The 19,383-nt window shown below is 41.8% G+C and overlaps 1 protein-coding gene across 5 annotated transcripts in view; it reads right to left on the bottom strand.

The window, feature by feature from the left end:
- LOC311048057 (FYVE, RhoGEF and PH domain-containing protein 4-like) overlaps window positions 1–19,383 on the bottom strand; it is a 130,457-nt gene that overhangs the window by 4,590 nt on the left and 106,484 nt on the right. For 4 of the 5 annotated variants that reach the window (XR_014601059.1, XM_084061068.1, XM_084061070.1 and 1 more), the window contains 13 exons: window positions 17,734–18,202; window positions 10,175–10,264; window positions 9,669–9,814; window positions 7,960–8,116; window positions 7,127–7,265; window positions 5,739–5,797; window positions 5,327–5,473; window positions 4,118–4,290; window positions 2,648–2,678; window positions 2,167–2,259; window positions 1,647–1,772; window positions 787–924; window positions 121–264 (listed from right to left, as the gene is read on the bottom strand). Coding sequence is in view for 4 of the 5 variants with exons in the window: in XM_084061068.1 (XP_083917194.1) it covers window positions 121–264; window positions 787–924; window positions 1,647–1,772; window positions 2,167–2,259; window positions 2,648–2,678; window positions 4,118–4,290; window positions 5,327–5,473; window positions 5,739–5,797; window positions 7,127–7,265; window positions 7,960–8,116; window positions 9,669–9,814; window positions 10,175–10,264; window positions 17,734–18,202 (1,912 nt within the window). In the remaining variant the exon portion in view is untranslated. The remainder of the gene's footprint in view (window positions 1–120; window positions 265–786; window positions 925–1,646; window positions 1,773–2,166; window positions 2,260–2,647; window positions 2,679–4,117; window positions 4,291–5,326; window positions 5,474–5,738; window positions 5,798–7,126; window positions 7,266–7,959; window positions 8,117–9,668; window positions 9,815–10,174; window positions 10,265–17,733; window positions 18,203–19,383) is intronic. The other variant, XM_084061069.1, reaches the window with a different exon arrangement.

Genomic DNA, 19,383 nt, shown 5'->3' on the forward strand with positions numbered 1-19,383 from the left:
AGAGACCTTCTAGTTTGATTTAATTTCACTGGGAGATACATTGCAGACTGAGCCACATGTCAAAACGACTGAACCGCCGTGGTAGAGTCCAAGGGGTGGGAACTGGGGTGGGCAGTTTACCTGTGGAGCTCCATAGACGTACAGCACCAGGCATTCGTTCTTGGGGATGACACACCAGACCTTCTGCCATTGCTTGGTCTTCTCACAGTACTGCCGGAGGGCGCTGAACATGATGCTGCTCCCCGTGAACTGGGCCGCCTCGATCTGCACAGCAAGGAGAAGCACGTGAGTGAGTGTGTGTGTGTGTGTGTGTGTGTGTGTGTGTGTGTGTGTGTGTGTGTGTGTGTATTACTATACTTGTGAGAACCAAATGTCCCCACAAGTATAGTAGAATAATGAGAAATAGACGTTGTGAGGACAATTGTTGTTTATGTTTGAAAAAAGAGGTTTAGAGATACATTTACAATTAGAAAAAGATTCAGGTTGTGGTTAGGCTGAGGATGAGACATTTAGAGGTTAGGTTTAGGGGTTAACGTTGGAATTAGAGTTAAACATGATTTCTTAGTTGTGTGCCAGTGTCCTGCACCGAAAAATAGCCACTCTATAAGCTCACAGCGCGACGCGTTGTGAGCTTGTAGATCTGAAAATTTTCAGCTTTAGGCTTACAATTAAAATGTCCCAAAATTGTAAAAATGGCTTCATTAAATTGCTGTCCTAAAATGTTGATGTCCTCACAAGTATAGTAAGTATAGTAATACAATCATGTGTGTGTGTGTCCATCCTCACCTCTAGAATTCCCTTCTTTTTCCCCTCGGCTCTCTCCTCTCCTTTCAGGATGGAGTAGCAGTCCTTACAGACCTTGTTTTGCTTGTTGCCGTCGTACTCCAGCGCCACCTTATTGTCGGAGCATTTCCAGCACACCACCTGATCAAAGGAACAAACGTTAGAGAATAAAATACCACAGCTTTGTTCAGTTTTGTCACCAAGCAGCGCCTCTCCCTAAACTGAGGTATCAAACATTCATCTCCCACTACTAACAAGTTGAAGGGTAAATTTAAAGTCTGATAATGATGTTCAGTGTATGTTCAAATCATGTATACTTTACATAACTTTTCCATTTTCAAAATTCATATTTTTTTTTTCATATCTTGGCAGAAGAGATATCCAATTTAACCCATTAAGACCTGGAACGCATCTGTGTCACTTTAGTTGTCTTTGGCTATTCAAAAATAGCAGATATACAAGCTCATAGCGCGGCACCGAGTGCCGCGCTATGAGCTTGTAGATCTGCTATTTTTGAAAAATCTTGATTTTTAGAAAAGGAAAAACATTTTTAAGAATCGCCTCAGGTCTTAATGGGTTAACATTGTGGTGGATAAGAGCATCGTCTGTCGGGTGGAAACCTCATAATTATGTCCAATACTGTAACTTTTCAAGATTCAAATTCAAAAACGGCATAAGTAGCAGATCGACAATCTGCTACGGATCGGCTAAATTTGATATTTTTGTGTGACGCTGTATACGATCAAGTAGGGCGTCAATTTACGAAAAAACACAAAAAGTATGAGAGGTTTTTCTGCCCGACAGCAGCAACGATCTGCTAAAACATGGCTGAACTGTAACAGTGTAAGACAGAGGTGACTCACATGACCGCAGGCTCGACAGTGGTGTCTCCGTCTGGTCAGAGCATTGAAGGACTCCTTGCACTTCATACACATCGTCACCTCGTTGTCCCTGATCCACTTAGGCGCACGCTTACCCAGCTCCGCCTTCTGTTGGGACAAACACACACAACACACAGCTTGTAGATGTGCTGTTTTTGGAGGGAAAAGAAAGTTCACGTGTGTGGGGGTCCCTGGCCAAGTACATATCAATTTGGGGGTCCTTGACCTGAACATGTTTGAGAACCACTGATCTATAATCATAACGGATAAGAGGAAAAAGGGTGAATGAGAGTGAATGACAGGCTGTAAGTTAAAAGTGGATTTCAATCATGAAATATCTAGATGATAGAATATATTGTAGGAATATAGATTATAGACATTTTTGAACATTATTGAACATAGTTGACAGATTTTACATTAAAGATTATAAAATAATGCAATATATAGATTACAGATGATAGAATATAAGGAATATAAGCTGCGATTTTGAACGGACACGTACTGATACTTCTCCATCGTCCACCTCCTTGGGTGCAGATGCAGTCTTGAATGTCTCATTTTTCTGCTGAAAGATCTCAATGGTCTCCTGGAAAGCCTGAAAGACACACACACACACACACACACACATATCATCAGAACCCACCACATCACCACATACAACACATGCTGTGCATACTGTAATATATCGTTGTTGTCGGGCAGAAAACTCTAACTGTATCTCCATATTCTAACTTTTTGTGTTTTTTCGTAAAGTAATGCCCTAATTGATCATACTACCGTGTCTCTCAAAAGTAGCAGATCTACAAGCTCGAAATGCGGTGCGAAGTGACGCGTTTTGAGCTTGTAGATCTGCTACTTTTGAATTTGAATCCTGAAAAGTAACAGTTTTGGACATAATGAGGTTTCCACCCAACAGAGACGTTAAACACACATAAAACACATACATAAAGTACTGTAATAAATAACACACTCATTGCATGTACCTTTATCCAGTCTGCCTTGTCCTGTTCAGAGCTGAGGGAGAGAGAGACAAACAAAAGTTGTTCATAAGGCTCGTGAACGGTGTTCATTTTGTTGAGACTAACACCGACAAAGACTAAAAGGCCTGAGGCAATTCTTTAAAAAAAAATCTAAATCCTAAGAGTTTTTTGAAAAAAATATAAAAAAAAATGTTTCACGATTTTTCAAAAATAGCAGATCTACAAGCTCGTAGCGCGGCACTCGGTGCCACGCTACGAGCTTGTAGATCTGCTGTTTTTGAAAAGCCAAAGACATCTAAAGTGACACAGATGATTGACTAGACTAAGTCTAAACAATTTCAGAAGACTAAAAATGGGACTAAAACTAAATGGTGTGTTATTCAAAAGACTAAGAACTGAGACTAATTCAGAATTTGCTGTCAAAATTAACACTGCTCGTGAAAAAAGTTATGAATGAAAAAGTATGGGCCACATGACTCGGCAAGGCTTACTTAGTCACACTAAGCTAAGGAATGAAATGATTCACTCTATGATAAGTAGTTTACACATAATGGTTCGGGTGTGTATTTTAAGAATTCAGACATTCTATACACATTTAATTATGCAGGCAGCATACAGTGCATAAACATGTTACATGGAAGGGGATGACAGCATTTTTGTTGGCAAAATTTACAGTGCTCAAAATAGCATTTCTGCACATAAAACTATGCTCCATAGAACTAGCCACAGGCAACTAACAGAACTGGCAGGAACATATATTAGATAGATTATATATTGAGGATAACCGTACAGAAGAACATTTATCTATCCGTTTTGTCTGTGTTTATGTACGTTTATTTGTCACTGTCAAAATTTGTCCACCAGAGGGTGCTTGGAAACCGCAAAATAAACTTGGACTGACGGGAACTCAACTGCACAGATCCAGGTTGCCTCAAATGTTATTCCCCTAAAGCAGTGGTTGTCAAGTCCGGGGACCCCCAGGGGTCCTTGAGGGGGGTCCCCAGCAAAATGAGAAACGGTTTAACCACTTTAACCCTATTGTATACTTAGGCCAGGGGTCTTCGACAGGGGGTCCGGGACCCCTAGGGGGTCCTCAGAGTTACTACAGGGGGTCCACCAAATCTTTGTGTGATATCTTCTTTTTTTTACCTTAACCACTTGAACCCTAGCATCCCTTTTCTGAGGAGAACTTTAGCCAAAAATAGCAGATCTACAAGCTCACAACGCCTCGCGCTGCGAGGCGTTGTGAGCTTGTAGATCGGCTATTTTTGGCAAAGAGATATATAGGTGTAGAGGGGAAAAAAGGGCCGACCAAGTAAACAAAAAAAGTTTCATCTGAAACACAATTTTATACAATATAGAGGGGGGTCCCTGCTTCATCTCTCTCTCAGCTAGGGGGTCCTTGGCCTGAAAACGCTGAAGACCCCTGACTTAGGCCATTTGAAAATGGAATGATGCGTTGGTGTCATGTACCTGGCCTGCAGTTCCAGGGTCCTCTCCTTGCCAGACACCTGGAAGGTGTGAGGGTAGTCGTCGTTGTGCGTGGCCAGGATCTTCAGGCCGTCGATGCCGATGCGCGTCCTCACCGTGTACTTGGCAGCGCCCAGGCTGAACTTAGGCACGCAGTATAGCAGCATGTTGTTGAACTGATGACACAAAGACAAAATATTGTTGCTGTCGGGCAGACACCTCTTATCTCCATATTAAAACGTTTTTTTTTCGTGAATTAACGCCCTACTTGATCACACTACAGTGTCACAGGAAATGCGGTGCGAAGCAAAGAAACAGTAAAAGTAAAGTAACAGTTTTGGACTTATGAGGTTTCCACCCGACAGAGATGATATACTGTTAAATACGGTATAGCCGTCACGCAGAAACCTTGTATCTCCAAATGTAAACTTTTTGTGTTTTCATTTACACAAATTAATGACCTACTTTGAGAGAGTTGCGCAAATGTACCAAAAATTGCGTTATGAGCTTAAAGATCGTCTATTTTTGAACATATGCTGTACATGGACATGCCACCTATAAAGACAAAATAGGGACACCAGGTTTAAAGTGGTCCCACCATGGTCCCGCCCCATTGGTTGCTGCTGCTTGGTTGGACAAAAATCCAACGTGTTTTTCAGTTGCCTGTTATTTAATGTATTCAATTCTTATTTTAAACTTGGCCTCATTAAAAAGGAACATCTGGCTGTATAGGGACGGGGCATAACTTGTTTTCTTTCCAAAAACTGGATTTTCTTTTTAAAAATTGCAAACTCAGCATAAACTATAAAAAGTGCCGCTTGGAGCGCAAGTTTCCGCCGGATCAGGTAGGTTATTGTGGGCCAGGGTCGAAATTCGCCAATCAGGATGGAATATGAAAAACCGGACAGATAGAGATACTGTGTACCGATTTGCGTCATGTTTGGACAAAATGTGTAGGAGTAATATAAAAAAAACGTGTTTCACAAAAATCTGTCTTCTGGTGGCACTATAACAGGCCGATCAGAAAAATGGCAGAAGGCGAAGGAGCCAGCTGATTGGTCGGTCAGGGACCTATCAGAAGGCTGACAAAGGGTCCATTTGTCATCCAAAAAGCCAAATAATGGCTGACGTAAAACCAATAAATCTGTCTGGGTTCTGACCCTACTCAGAACATGGCTGTGTAGAGCAGTACAGTAATGTGTCTAGTCTCACCAGGAACAGGTATCTCTCCATGGCACTGGTGTTCCTGGCAGCCAGCTTCAGGATGTGACCCTCCTTGATGAACTCGTTGGAGGCGTTAACGATGTCCTCCTCCTCGCCCAGCATCTCGTAGATCTCCAGCAGTTTCTTCAGATTCTCCTGAAACGACCAGGAACACAGAATGTTCATACAACTGCAATGGGCTATAGATCAGTCATTTCAATGTAATATGCACTAGGCATTTGACAAAAAACATTTTATCTCTTGGACCTCAATCTACAAGCCTAAGTGTCAATTTAAAAGGTATGGTAAGTGATTTCTTTGGTTAGAATATGTGTTAAATAGAGTTACAGACCCGTAAAAGGTTGAGAACCAGTGCATTAAGCTAAGGTGACTGATGATGACCAATAGCGTCACTACTTACGGATTTTCGAATAGCGCTGTTGGAATGAGTGGCTGCCATGGCGATGATGTCTAAGGATTCTAGGGGAGGAAACAAAGGTAAACATTGCGATGATTATCTTTTAGAGTTTCCATGACAGACAATATAGAGGTCATGTGGTTCATCGCCAGATGACCTCAGTTTCTTGAACCAGCTGTCCAATGCATTCAGTCTCATCCTTTTGCGATGAGTAGATCAGGAGTTATGTACGACAAGTGTGTTCATCAAAAATGGACCTTCATATTCAGCTCCAGAGAAGGGGGCTAATGAATTTAGCCCCCTTCTCTAATAACAGACAATAATGAATAACACTAATAACGAGATTCAATGAGCCTAGTTTAATGGGCCACATAACATAAATACACATTACTAAATGTTTAGTGTTATGCAACAATGCAAATAATTCTGTGAATGTACAAGCCGATTATAGCATAAAAATATGATTTCATAGTTTAGTTTGTTACTTAGAAGTCAGTCCTTTGTCTTTCATATATATTACATTTATTTAATTATTCCATAAATATTTTTCATCACAACAGGGTTAGTGGAGATGGGGGGCCTTCACCAGGGGGGAGGCTTAAAGGGATATTTCACTTTCAAAAAAACTTTTGGTCATTTTATGGTCTACTCAGGCCCTTGTGAACCCCCCAGACAGTTTTTAAGTTGCTTGATTCAGTATTTAGATATTTGATATTCATTTTATCAGCCACGCCCCCTTCCTATACAAACCCATTGTAACTTCAAACTCAATTTTTAACCCGTTTAACCATCAAAAACACCCGTCCTTGGTTCTGGTGACTCACCCTGCCCTCCTAATGCATGAGAGGGCCGTGTTTTTTTGATGACTTTTTTCATTTATTTTTAATATTTTTTTTTGAAAAATGAAAAAATTAAATACAAAAAAAAAATATTAAAAATAAATGAAAAAAGTTATCAAAAAAACACGGCCCTCTCATGCATTAGGAGGGCAGGGTGAGTCACCAGAACCAAGGACGGGTGTTTTTGATGGTTAAACGGGTTAAAAATAGAGTTTGAAGTTACAATGGGTTTGTATAGGAAGGGGGCGTGGCTGGCAAAATGAATATCAAATATCTAAATACTGAATCAAGCAACTTAAAAACTGTCTGGGGGGTTCACAAAAGCCTGAGTAGACCATAAAATGACCAAAAGTTTTTTTGAAAGTGAAATATCCCTTTAAGACCCTGGCACCACACGTGTGTGTGTGTGTGTGTGTGTGTGTGTGTGTGTGTGTGTGTGTGTGTGTGTGTGTGTGTGTGTGTGTGTGTGTGTGTGTGTGTGTGTGTGTGTGTGTGTGTGTGTGTGTGTGTGTGTGTGTGTGTGTGTGTGTGTGTGTGTGTGTGTCTACGTACTCTCTGCGTCTCGGCGGTCGGGGTCGTCCTGGGGCAGTTTCTTCAGGTAGTCTTTGAGCAGCATCTCGTAGCGAGGAACCCTCTGCACCGGACCCAACATGTGGTGCTGGAGGATCAGACTCCCACACACCTCCTGGCTCTGATTAACAACAACAACAACATCAAATGTAGTAATTTTGAACCCTAGCGTCCCTATTCTGGGTTGAGCATTAGGCAAAAATAAACCTGATTCATACTCGGGACTCGCATGCCGAAAATAGCAGTCCAAAACTATATGTCAAATGCTAAAGTAGCAGATCTGCAAGCTGAAAACGTGTCGCTTCATGCCGCGTTTTGAGCTTGGAGATCTGCTACTTTTGATGCTTTTGTGTGACGTTGTAGTATGATCAAGTAGGGCATTAAAGGGATAGTTCCCCCCAAAATGTTCTATCGATTACACACCCCATGGAGACTTGAATTCATGGAGACTTTTTTGTTTTTGCCGCATTCCTAAGCCAATAATTTGATGACTTAGGAAAGCAACAAAAACAAAAAAATCAACATGAATTCAAGGCTTCATGGGGTGTGTCATTGATAGAAAATAAGATTTTTGGGTGAACTATCCCTTTAATTTAAGAAAAAACACATACAGTTAAAATATGGATGGTTAATGCCCGAAAGTGACGAAATTAGGCATTACTGTCCATGTGCTCTGTGCTTGTGGAGCACCCTGGTCACAGGACCGACCACACACACACACACACACACACACACACACACACACACACACACACACACACACACACACACACACACACACACACACACACACACACACACACACGTTGAAGTACCTGGATCTCCTGGATGATGGACTTGAAGTGCGGTGAGCGCTCCGTCCACTGCTTCAGCAGCTCCATGGCCTTCTCAAAGTTCTTCACGTACTCGGCGTACATCTTCAGGAAGGGAGTGACGGTCAGCAAGATGTCCCCGATGCGAGGCGTCGTCTCCCTGAACGCACAGAGACACAGACACATACATCACTCACATGGATTAAAAGCAAAAATAAAAACATTTTGTCCTAATCTGTGATTTTGAAAAATGTCAATATTTTGAAGGAAATAGCAGATGTTTTTGTTGTTGCAGCTTTTATGAAATATCTGAGATCATTAGGGTTTTCTGGAAGATTGGACGTGTGTTCTATCGCTAGTTTGACCACTTCAAATACTCTTTAATCTAATAAGCGGAAATAGGCTATCTACATGCTTACAACGTGTCACATTTTCACTTCCATAGAAGTCTATACTCCATAGAAGTAATTTTTTAAAAACCTATTTTCACTTCCATAGAAGTGGATTCTAAGTAAGCAGGTATGGAATCCAAATGACTGAAATCAGTCGTGGCGACTGAGAACTTGAATCCATGCACTCAAACAATGAGGGGCTGAATTGTTCACAAGCCGATCACATGACTTGGAAAACCACAAGTTCCCCATATGAAGATGAAGCGTGGAAGGTCAGAGGGAAAAACCCAGCCGGAGAGGAGCTGATTCTGATCTGAACGGCCGGTCATGATTCATTACTGTCATTAGTACACCAACTATTACATCACGTTACGGCTCAAAAACCTTTTTCAATCGGTTCGTTGATGAGCAGAACCAATATTTAAACTTTTCTGCTGGGTTGTTCCTCCCCAACAAGGTTCCTAAAACCGTTAAAACTAAATATTAAACGGTTTACTATTATATATTATTTTACATAATTAACCTTAATTTATCCAGGTTGGTTCGCTGAGCTCAACTGCTCTTTTTCACGCTTATACTGTACAGTTAGACATACACACAACCACAGTGTTTCACTGTTGGCCACCCAGGAGCTCCACTACAGCACTTCATGTATGCAATATGCTCAACAACTAGGGCTGTGTAGAGCATTGGTGTAGACCCTGGGGGTCCGAGGACCCCCTGGGGTCCGGTACCAGGGGGTTTTCCCAGGCAAAATGTGCTAGCGTCACAATCATTTTATCACTTTGACTATATTTTATGCTTTGGCTATTCAAAAATAGCAGATCTACAAGCTCATAGCGCGTCACTTTGTGCCGCGCTGTGTGCCGAAGCAAACTCAAATGTTTGCTTCTTAACCCATTAAGACCGGGAACGCATCTGTGTGTCATTTTTAGATTTCTTTGGCTATTCAAAAATAGCAGATCTACAAGCTCGTAGCGCGGCACTCGGTGCGAACATTTGTAAAATATTTAGTTCCAGGAACCCTCAGAAGCAAAGATTTGAGTTACAAATGTCTGCCAAAAAAAATAAAAATATATATATATATATATATAAATATTTGCACAACTTTTCATGATTTTTCAAAAATAGCAGATATACAAGCTCATGAGCTTGTATATCTGCTATTTTTTTTATAGCCCAACGAAATCTAAAAATGAAAGACTTCTGCAAGGTCTGCAAGCCTGTCGGGCTTGCTTTGTTTCATGATCAATAAAAGATATCAATCAGACATGACATTTTCACATGATCCCATCCCTAAATCAAAGGGGTTGAACTCACCACTCCCCCATGCGTTTCTCCAGGGCTGGCAACAGGTGCTGAGCGTGCAAATTCCAGATGGATGAGATGTTGGAGAAGATGTTTTTCACCACTTCCACCGGGAAGGATCCTTTATTGGCCTCCTCCATCAGCCTGGCAGAGAACACCTGTAGACACACACAAATCATACAACCTCCTTCCTCTGTACCAGACAGTATTTTGGCATCAAATTGTATCGTTACTGTCGGGCAGAAATCTCTCATCTCCATTATTTTGACTTTTTGTGTATTTTCTTTGTAAATGAATGCCCTACTTGATCATACTACAGCGTCACACAAAAGCATCAAAAGTAGCAGAATTGGACATTCTAAACAATTATTTTAAGGATATTTTTGAGCTTCCGTTCTCGGCTTACAGGGGAGGAGGCTAGTGTAGTGTGCAGTGTAGACTCTTATGAAACATACAGAGATTGTGGAAAGAGGTTGTCTGGCTCTGCGAGACTAAAAAGTGAAAGTTGTCTTCCTTACCTGTTCTAGCAGGTTGAGGCGTTCCACGTACGCTTTCTCCGTCTGCAGGAGCTCGTTGGCGATCTTATACAGCTTCTGCTCGTTGGTCTCCTGGAATACGAGGACAGGATATATTGTAATTAGGGCTGTCAAACGATTCACATTTTTTATCAGATGAATCACAGCTTAAAAATGTATTAATCATGATTAATCACCATTCGAACTATGTCCAAAATATGCAAAACAAAATTCTGTATATTGTTGTGGGAATGGAAAGATAAATGACAGAAGGCGGATATATACATTTAACATACAGTATGTATGTTTATTATAACAAATCCACATGATGGTGGCATTGATAATGAAACATCAATATAAACCATAATACAATGTGGCTGTCTCATTGCGATTCCTCTTAACAAAAAGAAACCTACTTGTAATATACTGTACTGTAGCCCTATATACACTCAATTAACAACATGCAAAACATGATCGGGATAAGGGATGCGATTACAAAAATGATCTACAAGCTCACAACATGTCGCATCCCGACGCATTGTGAGCTTGTAGATCGGCTATGTTTCCTTGGATACCAGGGGTCCCCAGATCTACAAGTTCATAGCGCTACGAGCTTGTAGATCTGCTATTTTTGAAAAATCGTGAAAATGTGTGCAAATCTTTGAATATATATATTTTTAAAGCGAACATTTCTAACTCAAACCTTTGCTTCTGGGGGTCCCTGGAACTAAATATTTTGAGATGGGGTGGGGGGTCCGCGGCCAAATACATATCATTATGGGGGTCCTTGACATGAAAAAGTTTGAGAACCACTGGTCTAGCGCACTGAAACGGGGACAGACGCGTTCTAGCTGATACCGACAATATGAAGGTCAGCAGCAGAACACAGTAAACTCTGATGTCTATTTGTGTCCACTGTTTCATAAGACAAAAACGCTGACATAATGCTCTCTTACAGAGACAAGTGAAAGGAACCACTCAGCTCACATGGGACAGGATTAACACTTTAAGACCGGGAACGCGTCTGTGTGTCATTTTTAGATTTCTTTGGCTATTCAAAAATAGCAGATCTGCTTATTTATTTTTATCGTGAAATTTGTGCAAATCTTTGAATAGATATTTTTCAAAGCAAACATTTTTAACTCAAATCTTTGCTTCTGGGGGATTCTACAAATGTCTTCTAAATCCTAACAGTTTTTTTTTTGTTTTTAAATTTATGTTGCTATAATATCAGTGGTTCTCAAACATTTTTCATATCAAGGACCCCCAAAATGATGTCCGCGGACCCCCCCACCCCCCCATCTCAAAATATTTTGTTCCAGGGACCCCCAGAAGCAAAGATTTGCACAAAAAAAAATCTACAAGCTCATAGCGCGGCACTATGAGCTTGTAGATCTGGTATTTTTTAATAGCCAAAGAAACCTTAAAATGACACAAATGATGCTTTCCCGGTCTGAAAGAGTTAAAAACAAGGCTGACTGGACAACATGGCGTAGGAGGAGTGCTGGTCAACTTGGAGGTCAGGGACACACAGCCTCGTTCAATGTTTACTCCCACACTGTCCTCGTGTGTGAAACTCTACATTATAGGAGTCCTTCTGCAAGTTCCTCTTTGCTATTTGTCACGCATCCACTTAACCCTTTAAGACAGGGAACGCATACTGTGTCATTTTAGATTTGAGCTATAACCATCATCATATACTTTGGTACTGCGCTATGAGCTTGTAGATCTGCTATTTTTGAAAAAATCGTTAAAATTTGTGCAAATCTTTGAATATATATATTTTTAAAGCCAACATTTGTAACTCAAATCTTTGCTTCTGGAGGTCCCTGGAACAACATATTTTATAAATATGCGCTTTAAAAAAATTATATTCAAAGATTTGCACAAAGTTTGATGATTTTTCAAAAATAGCACATCTACAAGCTTGTATATCTGCTATTTTTGAATAGCCAAAGAAATCTAAAATGACAGAGATGTGTTTCCGGATTGAATGGGTTACCCCGTTTAGAACTGAGGCCGATTCTAAAAACGCCTTCTAAATCCTGACTTAAGTTTTCTGAAAAAAATATCAAAACTTTCCTCCAAAAAAAAAAATATATACATATTTATGTATGTGTGTGTGTGTGTGTGTGTGTGTGTGTGTGTGTGTGTGTGTGTGTGTGTGTGTGTGTGTGTGTGTGTGTGTGTGTGTTTGTATCTATCTATCTATCTATCTAGATATACAGTATCTCTCTATCTCTCTATCTCTCTATCTACCTCTATATATGTGACTGTTTTTGTCTGGGAGTCATCTCGCTGGTGCCCATTCTTCAGGAAAGCAGAAAAATAGCCTAGTTAGACTCTTTACATACTAGAGTATGTCTGACATAAATGTAAGCGCTTAAATCAACATGTAAATATGAAATAAATGCATAAACATGTAGCTAAGATATAAGGTCAGAGCTAATTCAAGTGGTGTTTTCTCTACTTAACTTGACTTCAGTTCTACAGTATAAGCTGTAGTTTCAAAACTATTCACTCAATCTTATTAACCAAAATGTCATTATTTTGCTATTCCCTGCTTTAATATGACATGACAAATTTTAAATAAAAAAATACTAGATGACTGCCTCCCAGTCAAATTTAGTCACATATATCTATCTCAACAGCTAATGTTACACAAAGGTGTTCGCGGATTGAAAGGTATAACAACATACAGGTGTTCCAGGTCTAAATGGGTTGCCACAAAGTCAAGCACCAATTAATTCACTGAGCAACAGCACTAAGACAAACAACTAATCTCTAGCAGAGAGCAATGGGCTTTTCCTCAGTCACAAAATGCTTTCTTTCACTCATTACAATGAGAAAAATGTGCATTACTAATGATAGTTCTTCCGTAGGCTTGTTCACTGTGAAATGCATAATAAATAATTGTTTCGACACTTAAGCCCTATTTTATTTTAAATCAACGAGAATATAGTGAATCTACAAACGCACAACATGCCTGATGCGACACATTGTCAGCTTGTAGATCTGCTAGTTTGATCATTTTTATTGAACCTTTATTTATACAGGAGAAAATCTAATTGATATACAAGATCTCTGATGACGGAGCCTTGTTCAGGGTATAGCAGCAGGACAAAGTTGAAACTTACACAACATAAAACACAAACAAACAATCACACACAGAAACAACTTAAAATAAGCCGAGATCTGTCAAAAATGTTGACAAATGTTGACTAATCTTCTCTTATGGGTGTTAGGGCATGGATTAAAGTATGCATGTGGAAATAGCAGTGAAAGTAGCCTATCTACAAGCACGCATTGAGAGCTTGCCTTGTACTGTAGATAATTTCGGTTATTGTTTTAAGATTAGAGCATTTAAAGTGGTCAAACTAGCAATATGTTCAGATCTTCCATATAATCCTAATGGTCTGGGCTATTTCATAAAAGCAACGGTTAAAGCCTCAATCAGTGATTTCTTCATCTGGTTGCCAGTATGCAGAACAGCAGGAACAATATTACTAAACATAATTTGACATGTTGTGTTAAATGTTTAGGAAACAGCGCTAGTGTGTGTGTGTGTGTGTGTGTGTGTGGGGGGGGGGGGGGGGGGGGGTTCTTATTGTCATGCTGTTTAGGTTCCTGTCAGGGCAGGATATGAAAGGTGTTGAGAGGAAATGAGACGGATGTTTCATTACCACAACTCAACATAGTAGACAATGTATTCAACATTGTCCAGTGGTTCTCAAAGTAGGGTCCAGGGAACCCTCAGGGGTCCTTGAGGGGGTTCCAGGGGGGCCCCAGCAAAATTATAATAATATGGCTTCACAATCACTTCAAACCAGTTTAACTCTATTTTATACTTTGACAATTCAAAAACAGCCGATATACAAGCTCACAATCTGCATTTATTTCATGTATTTTTCCATCTTGAAAAATGTTGAAAAACTTTGAATAATTTAGAATGTTTTTTTCAAACAAAAGTTTTCTCTTCTGGGGTCCCTGGCATAAAATCTTTTCAGATGAGGGGTCCGCAGCCAAATACATATCAATTCGGGTGTCCATGACATGGAAATGCTTGACAACCACAGCTTCTAATCTGAGCTGTATGAAATGTGTAGTGCAGGAACTCCCCGCCCACATTGACAAAAGAACATCAGTATGCGTGTTTGTTTGGTCTGGTTAGCGGTCACATGTCTCACCAGACCATTATGCTGACAGAAAGGCTGAGAAAGCAGAATAATTTATAATAAACACAACAATATGGTTCTGTCAGAGCAATGAGAGAATACTGTATCTGTTGTCAAATGCTGACACTATGTTTAATCAGGCAAACATAATATTTAAAATCGCTGTAGTTTCAGAACGTAGCTTCAGAATGTACAAGTTTAATAGAGTGTTTCTTGAATTCATTTCAATAATGTGTTATGACAACACTGCAGCCTTGATGGAAGAATAGTAATTGAAACTTGGCTGGTTTTAAGTAATTTAGACATTTTGTTTAATAAGGAAAATGTATTGATTTTTGAAGATGCAACCACTGTAACTGTCTGTGGCTGTCATCTTTTAAACAATCTCAATCAAATAATATTTGATGCTTATTGATTGATACTCAAACATTTAATAACAGTAAATGTAATACTGTATGAGGTAATAGGCTAAAACTCCACTGTAATTATTATAATGTATACAGTGTAGACGGAGTGGATTAGATTGGAATAATCATCAAAAGGGGACGAGATTGAATGGACAATTACTCAGACAATAACCTGGTTGGAACACATACTGTATATCATATATCATCTCTGTCTGGTGGAAACCTCATATGACCAAAACTTTTCAGGATTAATTTTTTTTTGTGCAAAAGCTGCAAATCGACAAGCTCAATACGCTTCTCACCACGTTTCGAGCTTGCAGATCTGCTACTTTTGAGCGACCGTGACAGGCTCAGTTGCAGGACAGACGACAGCCAGGTTTCAAGATAACAACGTTCCTTTTCTCCTTATTTACTTTGAGGCCCATTGAGGCCTGAAGCCGATTCTACAAATGTCTTCTAAATCCTAACAGTTTTCTGAAAACGTATGTTTCTATATCAGTGGTGCTCAAACATTTTCATGTCAAGGACCCCCAAAATGGCTGCCGACCCCCATCTCAAAACCTTTTGTTCCAGGGACCCCCGAAAGCAAAGATTTGAGTTAAAAATGTTCGCTTTAAAAGAATATAAATATATAAATGTGCACACATTTTCTAGATTAAAAAAAAAATAGCAGATCTACAAGCTCTACAAGGTCTCAATGGGTTAAGTAGCCATACAGGATCACATGCTGCTTGCCATGCTGTGGTAAAAGATCCTGTAGCTACAAAACTAATTCACAGGGGAGAGCAGTATGCTAGTATATCTAGTATGATCACGTAGGGCATTCATATACGAAAAAACACAACAAGTTAAAATGTGGATATAAGAGGTTTCTTCTGCCCGACAGCAATGATATGAGCATCTGTCTGTGTAAATAGCATCTCTAAAGCAAGTAGGTGTGAAAATACTTAATGAATGAATGAATTCTTAATGAAAATACTTAATGAATAATCAGTTAATTGACAGAAAACAAATCCAAGGTTTGTGGCCGACGGCGCCGCTATGCAAAGAGCTGTCTGAGCCAGCAGACAGTGATGTGAACACAGTCTCCCATGAGGTTCACAGTCAACCTGTTCTGCATCTGTTCACCACTCCATCCGACAGGGAGCTATTCTCAGGTTGACGGAGCAAGACACACACACACGCACACGCACACGCACACGCACACACACACACACACACACACACACACACACACATATTTATATATATATTACTATTTATGAGGACACGCACGCACACACACACACACACACACACACACACACACACACACACACACACACTTTTGTGAGGACTTCAACATTTTAGATCTTCAATCTCCCAACACTTGCAGCTATCTTTTCTTAATTGTAAGCCTGACTCCTCAAAACATTGTTCTACCATAAAACAACAATTTCTCTTGTGAGGATCAAGAAATTGGTCCTGACAATGTCTTTTTCTTCATTTCTACCATACTTGTGGGGACATTTTGCCCACAAGTATAGGAATACAAGTACACGCACATGCATGCACGCACGCACGCACGCACGCACGCACGCACGCACGCACGCACGCACGCACGCACGCACGCACGCACACACACACACACACACACACACACACACACACACACACACACACACACACACACACACACACACACACACACACACACACACACACACACACACACACACACACACACACACACACACACACACACACACACACACACACACACGCCACTGGTTCTCAACCTCTTTTGACCTCTAGTTGGCCGTGGACCACTGGTTGAGAAACAAGTGCCGTGTAGTCTCAGGGGAGAAGACATAAACATCTGGCACAGAGGTTATAAATACACGTCACTGAGGTGCAATGGCACCAAAGTACACACACGCACGCACGCACGCGCCCACACTGTGTACATAAGTTGTATGTAGGACAATGTCGTGTGTTGTCAAGTACAGACTTTGAACGTGTTGGAACGTGATGGAACACCACAAGGCATTGTGGTCTACATGTGAAATCCCTGAATATAGGTGCATGTTATACCATATTACGTCACACTACCGCCACAGTGACATCCCCATGCCACTAAAAACTAAACTTCAGAGACCTCCCAAAACAAACATGGTGAGGCTACTACTAGACTACTACTACTACTCACTCCCGGAAATGACACCAGAGGCTGAATATGTCTCAAACATGTGGGGGGTGGGGGGGGGGGGGGGGGGGGGCTGCCACCAAAATGTGGAATGTCTTACCAAAGGACACAAAAGATCTGGATTCCCTGCCCAAACTCAAAACTAACCTAAAATGAATGGCTGACCTTGAAATACAATCGGGCTTAGTTGAACAACTGTTGGAACACCTTGGTAGTATCATCCCCTGACCCCCCGCCCAGCCCCCCACCCCTCCTTATTCTGTTAATATACCTTTTTGCTGCTACTGGAGCTTTTACCGTTATGTATTGTATGTATGAATTGAGTACAATGGACCGCAATGGAAACATTTTGTGTTCTCCTTTTAGCCTAACTTTTGACTGTACTACATGTACTGTTTACTAACTTGTTAATAAAGTATTCCAGCGCTTCTCAAAGTGGGGGCTGGGGACCACCAGGGGTCCTGGGGGGGTTCTAGGGCGTCCCCCACAAAATAAGTTAATAGGCTATAGCATCACAATCATTTTAACCACTTTATCCATTTATATGTTGGCTATTAAAAAATAGCAGATCTACAAGCTTTCAAATTCTTTGGAAAAAAAAAATCGAAAATGTTTGGGAAATTTTGAATAATTTTGAATTCGTTTTCTTAACATAAATATTCTCTTCCGGGCGTCCCTACAAAACATTTTCAGATGGGGGTCCGAGGCCAAATACATATCAATGTAGGGGTCCTTGACTTGGAAAAAGTTTGAGAAACCCTGACGTATTCAATCAATCAAAACACCCACGCTCACCTTGGGTTCTTCTGACGTGCTCTCATCGTTCTTCCCGAGGTGCTCGCTCTGCGACTCCGGCTCGCTGTCCTGGTCCTGGCTTTCCGAGTACTCCCCGCTCTGCTCCTCGCCGCCCTCACCCATATCTCCATTGACCAGGCCGGCCGTCGCCGTCTCTGTCCTTACAGTTCCATTGCTCCTCTTCTCCTCTTTCGTCCTGTCCTCCTGCTCCGAGGTGTCCCTGTCCATCTGGGCCAGCACGCCATTGGCCGCCGGCTTACTGCGGGCATCCGGCAGCAGCAGCGGCGGCGGCGGCGGCGCGACCGGTGGCTCCGCCGTGGCCGCCGGGGGGGAGTGGCCGTCCGGAGTCCTGCTGCCGCCGGTGTCCGACTGCCTCTGGTGGGGCGGGGCGCCGCGGTGGTGGTGGTGGGCCGGGGTGCAGTTGGCCGACTTGCTGATGTGCTTGCCGCTGCCGTTGGTGTCCGTGCTGCTGGAGGGAGGCAAAAGGGAAGAAGAGGCAGAAGGAGGAAGTCACAACGGGGCTCTGCTCGGCTTGCTGCTGGCTCTGACAGAGAGCAGAAGCAAAGAGACGCTGGTTCAGGAGGAAATGGGAGCAAACGCAGAGCAGAACAGAGCAGAGCAGAGCCGAGAGCAGAAGTCCAACTCAGCTACTGTTCAAAGTGTGTGTGTGTGTGTGTGTGTGTGTGTGTGTGTGTGTGTGTGTGTGTGTGTGTGTGTGTGTGTGCGCGCGTGCACACGCGCGCATGCGTGTGTGTGTGTGTGCGTGTGTGTGTGCAGAAGAGGCAGTGACCTGAGGGATCTTTAGCATGTGTGTGTGTGTGTGTGTGTGTGTGAGAGAGAGAGAGAGAGATGGAGAGAGAGAGAGAGAGGGTTAAAAATAAACCGGTCGGTCGTGATACACAAACTTCCTCCAGTCTTGTGGGGCTGCAGAGACTGGAGGTTATAGTGTAGAGGAAGTATACGAGAAGGAGGAGGGGGGGGGGGGGGAGGTGTAGGAGGAGGTGAGGGTACAACGGTCGGTCCCTGGAGAGACCCCGGCTGGCCTACTTCTACACCTCCCACACATATGCTTGTTCACATGTCTCTTTCTATCACACACACACACACACACACAGAAATGACCATCCGGTAACACCATATCCTGTGGTACAGTAACAGTGTGTCCAGCTGTTTCCCAGTCACCTGTGTTGCTCCATGCATTTGACCACTCTGGTCCCTTTGCACTGTTGTAGCGTTTAGGTTAGGGGATACGATGATAAGCGATATTATAGTTGATCACGATAATCATTATGGCAGGGATTTTAATTTAGAGTGAAATTGTCCTTGACCTAGTAAGCTGGCTCTGTCCTCTGACCTCTTTTTCCTATTTTTGGCAAATGTTCCCCCCAGAATATGAATGCTGGGTTGGAAGCGGGTAACAGAAGTGACATTTTAAGAGTTTTTTTTTTTTTTTCTTATAATTTTTATCCCACGATTTTGTAACCCACATTTTTTCACCCAGTGCCAATTGCCTATGTAATCCTGGGCACTACCTACCCTCTGCCAGCCTAGGGAGAGCCCAAGCTGAAGCTCATGCTTCCTTCAATGCATGAGGAGCAAGCAGGCCGCTTCTTATCACCCGACAGGGGGGAGTTTCCCTGGTTGGACATA

Source organism: Gymnoscopelus microlampas (assembly GCF_963454915.1).
Source record: "Gymnoscopelus microlampas genome assembly, chromosome: 6".
NCBI lineage: Eukaryota > Metazoa > Chordata > Actinopteri > Myctophiformes > Myctophidae > Gymnoscopelus > Gymnoscopelus microlampas.